The 8559-nt window shown below is 44.1% G+C and overlaps 1 protein-coding gene across 1 annotated transcript; it reads right to left on the reverse strand.

The window, feature by feature from the left end:
- Positions 1 to 3353: 3353 nt before the first annotated feature.
- Positions 3354 to 4656, reverse strand: LOC147102138 (claudin-4-like). The gene has a single exon (XM_085964382.1). It carries the CDS (start codon positions 4580 to 4582, stop codon positions 3950 to 3952), a length of 633 nt encoding a protein of 210 aa, XP_085820508.1. The 5' UTR covers positions 4583 to 4656; the 3' UTR covers positions 3354 to 3949.
- Positions 4657 to 8559: the final 3903 nt, after the last annotated feature.

Consider the following 8559-nt stretch of genomic DNA (forward strand, 5'->3'; position numbering starts at 1 on the left):
CAATGCCACCTTCCATACTAGTGCTTCCAATTTGTCTTCCTTTTTCCTCAACCGAGGATTCCCCTCTACCATGGTTGACATGGCCCTCAACCGCATCTGTTCCATTTCCAGAACTTCTGCTCTCACCCCTTCCCCTCCCTCCCAGAACCTTTGGTCAGAACTGGAAGAAGTTAGAGATTTAACAGTTTATGAGCAAGTACATAGCCAGGGAAAGAAGGGGGTGTGGGTGGAGGGAGGATGGGAGAAAACAAAATGGAAAGGTCTGTGATAGGGTGGAGGGCAGGACTCATAAAATGATAAATGGGATGATGGTGCAAGGCAAAAGGTGGTGGTAATGAGACAAGAATAGAAACAAAAGATGAGTCTAGTGCTCTATAACAGGGGGACTTTTCCTTCACTGAATGGATTCAGCTATATCCTGGGAGTGGACATACCTCTTTATGAACTGGAGCCGGTTCGTTGAGGTTTTTAGTTGCTGAATTTCTGTTCATTTGCAGCTGACAGTTATTTTATCACCTGCAAGTCTGCTTCCCTGTTCTGGTGTTTTAATCCTTTTGATGTAATTGCTGTTCCTGAGCAATGATTTCTAGTTTGATGAGCTTCCGACTGTGTGGACTCAGGGGTCAACTTGTCCTCCCTCCATAGGGACTGTGGCCTTCTTGAGAGCTAATGGAATGGCTATTTCTGGATTGGAGTTATGAAAAAAGTGGCCCCTCCAGCTGAGGTTCAACAACCTCAACTTGGACTTCCTCCTCTGAGAAGTTTTCCTCGGGAAGTGGAAGCCTTCTAGTGGGAATCTAGCTCACCTTTCCTGTGACAGCCGCTGGAAAGCTGTTGTTCTTTGTTCCCTTGACATGTTTTAGCCTTGACATGTGTCATTCCTAGTTGGCCCATGATCCTTTGTGAACACTTACCCAGTTTGCTACTCTGCACCGTCTGCTTCACCATAGTGGCAACCCTCTTCCTCTGTGCCCTTGAACTCAGAAAAATGAGAATGAGCAAGTATAGCTCATCATGATTTGTCCCTGGCCTAAAACCCAGGGTCAACGGAAGCAATGTTAACCACCACCCCAGCTACTCTTAATAATAATTAATGATTGTTCTCCTTGGTGACAGATTTGTTGACCTATGTAGCAATTAATATGCCAATCAATAACTTGTCATTGAGACTGGCCCAGATGTTTCAACTCTAATTTTTCCATTTGCTCGTATTCCTTGCTGTGCACACGAGCTTTGAAAAATAAGATGGATTAGTATCAAACCACATGTACAAAAAAGGCGGTCACTAACACAATAATGTCAATTGCTATGGACCTTGGACCAGATAGAATCTTGACAGTGGTGGGAGTAACCGCAGCTTGGGCTCTCTTACTCCTTTCTTTAATATCACTCAACTTTTGCTTAAAGCAGTTATTTTCCGAGTCCCGAGCCCTCAATTCTTTAACAATACTCTGTGCTGCTGTTGACCTGACTCATGCATTCCTTGTATCCAGAGATAGTTGTGTTCTAATTCCAGCTGTTCCTTTTGACTCCGTGTTTTATCTAGCTACTTTTCTTTTCCCTCTAACTCTTCTTGTGTCATTGCACTCTTTTTCTATTTTGATTTTTCTCATTAATGCCTGCTGATGTTATTTACATTCTATACTTTGTTCAGCTAATCTTAGCTTGACCTCTTGTACAATCATTACAGCATGTGTTGACTGTAATCTTACCTCTTGCATGGCTAACTCTTCTTGCATCAACCATTGTGTAAGCTCTAAATTATCTGCTGTGAGTTACGTAAGATTTGATTCTTTCTGGCTTAACAGCTGCTTAAATTCTGCCTCCATGTTAGCAAAGGCAGCTTCATTAACCGGGAGTTCCTGTGTTACCTGCCACTGGAATTCTATTTGTGAGACAGTTCCCTGAGCTTGAAGTTCCTGAGGTATCCATAGTTTGGATTCTACCTGGAAGGCAGTCTCTTGAGCTTGAAGCTCTTGAGCTAGTTGTTGAGTCTGAACTAAAGCCATCATTCAATAATACAACACGACTTCAGCCAGGCCTGCTGTTAAACATTAATGATGTGTAAGATGGGCGTCCGATCTCATCATGTCGGGCGGGTCTTTAAAGAAAGAAAAGACTTACAATTATATCGCGCGCCTTTCACAACCTCAACCAAGCGCTTTTCAGCCAATGAAGTATTTTGAAGTAACAACAGAAAATGCTGGAGTTTTGAAGAAGGGTTCGACCCGAAACGTCAACTCAAATTTCTGTCCACGGATGTTGCCTGACCTGCTAAGTTTTTCCAGCATTTTCTGTTGTTATTTCGGATTTCCAACATCCGCAGTATTTTGCTATCGCGAAGTATTTTGAAGTGTAGTCATTGTTGTAATGGAGGAAACACGCAGCCAATTTGAGCACAGCAAGCTCCCACAAACAGCACTATGATAATGACCAGATAATCTGTTTTGGTGATGTTGGTTGAGGAACTCCCCTGAGAGAACTACCCTGCTCTTCGAAATAGTGCCATGGGATCTTATACATCATCCGAAAGACAGCACCTCCCTCAGTACTGTAACGAAGTGTTAACCTAGATTTTGTGCTCAAGTCTTTGGAGTGTTTTCTATTTTTTAATTGTTAAAGGATCCTGCTTCTCCTGGTCCCACACGGATCCCTCTCTCCCCTGATTGTGGACACCCTCCCCTAATTCCTTACTTATGTTGCCGGGGACCGTTTCCGTGGACCGGGGACCGCTTTTTTCTGTGGCATGTTCATATATCAGAAGAAACCTTTCATCCCATGGAATTAGGGGGCGTTGTCTATCCTGCATGAAAATCTGTGCGTGTGTGGGTGTTGTGTGAGGACGGAGTGGGCTCAGGTGAGTTACTCTCCAATATCAGTTTACTGATTTTCACTGCACAGGATCATAAAGTCAATGGTTGAGGTACCAGAAAGTAGCACCGCCCATGGAATGATACCCTAAAGCAGCACTTACAAACGAGGATGGAACCAAAGAAAGAAATCTAATTGATCTATTTCGAATCTTGACGTCTCTTGCACCAGAAGACTTACCATTCACCTCGGTCTCTCAGTAACATTCACTCCCACATGAACACAGAGCCACACAAACAAAGTTCTGAGTTCAGTCTGCCTTATTGCCAGATAGGAATTGGTCATGTGATATCTTTAGCCTTACCTTTGACTAGTTACTGGGAATTGTTAGGTAAATATTCGGCTCTATAACAATAAGCCAGAAGAATTATAATACCATGGCAACTTTAACCCTGCCACTCCCGGAGCACTGAGTAATTATCAGTTTCCTAGAGAAAATTAAACTAAAGCAGAGTAGAGTTTCAAATCGCCAGATGACACACTTAGAGAAGCAAACTTAGTATTTATTTATGGTAAAAACACGTATGTCGAATACATAGTGCGGAAACGAAAAGGAAAAATATAGCAATGGCAAATATTAAAAGTAATTACATTACAAAGTCAAACAAATTTTAAAAATGAATAAACTATATATAAAAGAGATCGGTTAGTGCCGGACGGGATCATTCAACTGACAGAAATAGCGGCAAAACTCCGGTTCCAATCACTGTACATATGTCTCCCTCTCCGGGTGTTGTATTCGCAGCGAAATCTTCACATAAACTCTAACCGAAGCAACATAGTTATTTTTTTTACAACAAATTACCAAACCCATTGCTAGAACAAAAACCCACAATTAAGTCGTGTTCCTATTTTAAGCAGTTGAACAATCGCAAGAAAACTTACTTTAATTCATACTTAGATCTCATTTAACGGAAGAAAAGACGTTTGAACCGCCACTATAGTTAAGAAAATAGTTGTGTAGCAAGTCCGTGCTCGAAAGAGATTCTCACAGTCCAAATAAAATTCGCCTGAAAAACTGTGAGAAGGAAAGTTATTTTTGTCCCTAAACATTGACATGGCTCGTTAATCCGTTCCTTTACACATAGTTCTTGCTCGGAGCTGAAGATCTAGGCGCAGAATATTTTGCCGAGTAGGAATTATCGTCCTTGGGAGGGCAGGAGCAGCAGAGCATAGCCCCTCCGAGGAGCAGCAGACCTGATGTCCCCCAACCGATGTACAAGGAGGCTCCAAGTTCTCTCCGCTGGGCGTCCGTCACCAGCGGGTTGTAGAAATCCTTGATGATGGTGTTCGCTGACCAGGACACTGGGATCAGGGTCATCAGTCCAGCCAGGATGAAGATAATTCCCGATATGATTGTGACCTTGGCCTTTGTTGCTTCGTTTTCAATACAGTTGGTGCATTTTCCTCCCGCAATGGAGATGAGGATGCCCAGGACTCCCACCACAATGGCAATGACGGTCAAAGCTCTGGAAGCCTGGAGATCTTGGGAGAGCGCCAACAGAGAGTCGTACACCTTACATTGCATCTGCCCGGTGCTCTGAACAATACAGTTCATCCAAAGACCTTCCCAAATAATCTGCGCCACCACAATATTGTTTCCAATGAAAGCGGTCACTCTCCACATGGGCAGGATGCAGGTTATGACGGCTCCCAGCCATCCGAACACACACAGGGCTATGCCCAGAATCTGCAGTCCCATTGATGCCATTCTCGGTTACTGTTCTGAAAACTGTGGAGGCCAAAAGTGCGAGCTGTTGTCTTGGTCTGTACTGAGAGCTGTGCGGCAAACTCAACGGTATTTATTCAACACACGTGGGCGGATAGTATTGTTCTAGCCCTAAGCTGCCTCCCCCATTTAGCTCGAAACTGGACGTACGGGTTTTCGCTGAATTTCCATGTTAGCTTCCTTCGCTTAAACTAACTGGTTCTCAAGACTTATTTGAGGGGATGAGAACATTTTTTCCAAATCATTGAGATTACAAAATATATTGAGGAATGGATTATGTGGGGGGTGCATTTATGTAATTTGGAAGCATTTTATCAGCCCTTGGCCATCCATCTGGTTTGCTGTTTACAGTTTATCCCATGACTTACCTCAGTTTCTGTGACATAATACTGATGCAGAGCTGCACCCTCAATCGATACACCCAGTTGCTCCAAGGAATAATTACCTATTTAAAATGACAACCAAAACTGCAAATGTTAGACATCCGAAACAAAGACGGAAAATGCTGGAAATGGATAGTAGGATAAACTCGGTAAAGAAAAACATTTTAAAAGAGAAAAGACAGTGTAACAACCAATTAAACTTGTGGTTTTCTGATCATTTTTATTTTTTACAAATTAAAAACTACTTTCACCCAATTGTTTGACCCAGTTTCACCAAAAGACAGGAGCAGGTGATTTTGGACATCTGGTTCTCAATCCTCTTCGCCACTGGGTTTTTCCTCGCATTATGTCTGGCTCTGATAGAGATTGATTACTATGATTAGTCAATAACTAGTGTTGTATCATGCGACTCCCAGGTTGATACTCTACTAGGAGCTCCGACACGGCAAGAGGGCCCTGTTGTATCCGTGTGTTAATGGAGACACGGAATGCAGGAGTTGGTTTAACAGGTGTTTACTGAACAAAGTCTGGAGGTGAACTAAAAGATACAAGACACTATACAGGCTTATATAGCCCAAGTGGCCATTACCGGCATTACAGTACACAGGGGCTCTTAAAGGCACATACACCACAATTCCTCCACTTTTAGACAACCAGTACACAACATTTTAAGTAATCATTAATTAACATGTTTACAAGAACAATAATCTACACATTTGCTGCAGTTAATCAATTATAAGTCAGTCTCTCTGGAGGCTTCCTGACTCGGTCCGGATAACGCCTCGGTGGTGTAGTAGTTTTCGGTGGTGTAGTAGGTTCTTTTGGCAAGGTCGATTCGGCTTGAATGCCAGTGTCAGGTTCATCTGGTTCCAGTATCACCAGATCGGAGGTAGATACTATGGGTATCTCTGCTTCCTCATTAGGCGTATAGAGTTGTGGTGTAGGTTGTCCCTTTTCGGATGACTCTATGATCTGGTCAGCATGGCGCCTTATTATGCTTTCTCCAATGTCCACGGTATACATCAACGGTCCTAGTCGTGTGCAAATAGTTCCAGGCTGCCATTTCTCGGTACGGTAGTCCCGGGCCAAAACTTGTTGACCTATCTGGAAGGTTCTAGTTGGCCTTTCATTCATGCCTTGAAATTGACGGTTCTCTACGTCCCTTCTGATGTTTGGCTTGATCAAATCCAGCCGGCATCTTAGTCTTCAATTGAAAAACATCATGGCGGGAGTTTGGTTTGTAACCACATGTGTTGCATTCCTGTATGCAAACAAGAAGTTATCTACCTTATGCTGTAGATTTATGTCTTCATTACCCATGGCCTTTATGGCCTTCTTGAAGGTCTGGACAAACCTTTCAGCCAATCCATTGGTGGTGGGATGGTATGGGGCGGACGTGTAGTGCTTAACCCCATTGTTTTTTAAGAACTTCCTGAATTCTTCGGACACAAATTGCGGTCCATTATCAGAACAGATCTGTTCAGGCAGCCCATTCCTGGCAAATATGGTCCTTAATACTGTGATGGTTTTTTCCGTGGCGGTGGAGGACATCTTTATTACCTCCGGCCACTTGGAGTGTGCATCAACCGCGATTAAGAACATTGAGTCCATAAATGGACCAGCAAAGTCAATGTGTACCCTTTGCCATGGAGATGAGGGCCACTCCCATGGATGTAGAGGGGCTTGTGGTGGGGCGTTTTGGACCTCCTGGCATCCTAGACAGCCCTTGGTCATTTCTTCGATGTCTCCATCGATACCTGGCCACCACACAAACGCTCTGGCTAGGTTCTTCATTTTCACTCCACCCAGATGCCCCTCGTGAAGCTCCTTTAGCACTTTATCCTGGAGTTTGGGTGGAATCACCACTCTGGATCCACACATCAAGGTTCCTCGGCACACTGACAGCTGTTCTCTTCTTTGCGAGAATGCTGGCAACAGTGGTTCGCCATGTGCTGGCCATCCCTTCACCATTAAATCGTAGACTCGTGAGAGAGTCGGGTCATTTCTCGTTCCCTTTTCAATGATAGAATTTGTTACTGGTAGACATTCCACTATGGTTGAGTGGAACATCTCCACTGGGTCCACTGTAGGCGCCTCTTCTACCGTTGGCAATGGTAGACGCGATAAACCATCAGCATTTCCATGCTGTTTTGATCCTTTGTATTCTATGTCATATTGGTGTGCCCCTAGGAAAAGGGACCACCTCTGTAGCCTTTGCGCTGTCATAATGGGAACGCCCTTTTTAGGGTTGAATATGGAGATGAGGGGTTGATGGTCAGTCAACAAGGTAAATTTTTGTCTGTGTAGGTAATGGTTGAATTTCTTCACTCCCCATACCAGGCTGAGTGCTTCCCTGTCGATCTGGGCATAGTTACGCTCAGCTGAGTTCAATGAGCGTGACGCAAAAGCTATCGGCCATTCCGAGCCATCAGGGAATCTATGCGATAATACTGCTCCTACGCCGTAAGGAGATGCATCGCACGCCAGTCTGATTGGCAGTGATGGGTTGTAATGAGCCAAAACTTCCTTGGACGTGATCAAGCCTTACATTTATGGAAGGCACGTTTACAGTCTTCGCTCCATTTCCAAATTACTCCCGTTTGTAGCAGTTCATTAAGAGGGTGCAGAACAGTTGACAAGTTCGGTAAAAATTTATGATAGTAATTTATCAATCCCAGGAACGACCTTAATTGTGAGACATTTTCAGGTGCTGGGGCTTTTATGACCACTTCAATTTTTTCAGGTGACTTATGCAACCCTTCTTCGTTAATTATGTGGTCACAATATGATATTTGTTTCTGGAAAAATTCGCACTTGGGGCGATTTGCTCGTAGGCCCTGTTCTCTCAGCCTCGTGAGCACCTGCTCCAAATTGGCAAGGTGCTCGTTGTCGTTTTCTCCTGTTACAAGGATGTCGTCTAGGTAGCATTGAGTCCCCGGAATCCCTTGCAGGACTTGCTCCATAGCTCTTTGCCAGATAGCTGGAGCTGATGCTACTCCGAAAACCAGTCGATTGTACTGGTACAGGCCTTTGTGTGTGTTTATCGTGAGATACTTTTTAGAGGGCTCCTCAACCTCCATCTGTAGATATGCCTGTGCCAAGTCAATTTTGGTGAAACGTTTCCCTCCAGATAGTGAGGCGAAAATATCTTCTATCCTCGGAAGAGGATACTGTACCATGTGAAGGACCGGGTTTACAGTCACCTTGAAGTCCCCACAGATGCACATTTTTCTCTGTTCTTCAGATTTATCATTATTCAACGTTTTCTTCATGACCGGGATGATGGGTGTTGCCCACTCACTCCAATCTATCTTGGATAACACGCCTGCCTTTTCCAAATTCTCCAGCTCTGCCTCGACTGCTGGACGAATTGCATGTGGCACCGGCCTTGCCTTAAAAACCTTGGGAATTGCCGCATCTTCCACTTTTATTGAGGCGGTGACGTCTTTCAAGGTTCCTGGTTCCTGTTGAAACACTTCTTTGGCGTTGGCCAAGATGTCTTTTAATCGTTCAGGTATGACGTCATCATCATTTTCTTTCTTACTGGTCACCGTCAGTGCCTGAATGGAGTGCCAG

Source organism: Somniosus microcephalus, chromosome 22, assembly GCF_052327205.1.
Source record: "Somniosus microcephalus isolate GS21.2 chromosome 22, FLI_Smic_1.0, whole genome shotgun sequence".
Lineage (NCBI taxonomy): Eukaryota > Metazoa > Chordata > Chondrichthyes > Squaliformes > Somniosidae > Somniosus > Somniosus microcephalus.

Bases quoted from the DNA above. Each gene is read 5' to 3' on its own strand.
- LOC147102138 (XM_085964382.1), bottom strand. From the start codon at position 4,582: ATGGCATCAATGGGACTGCAGATTCTGGGCATAGCCCTGTGTGTGTTC.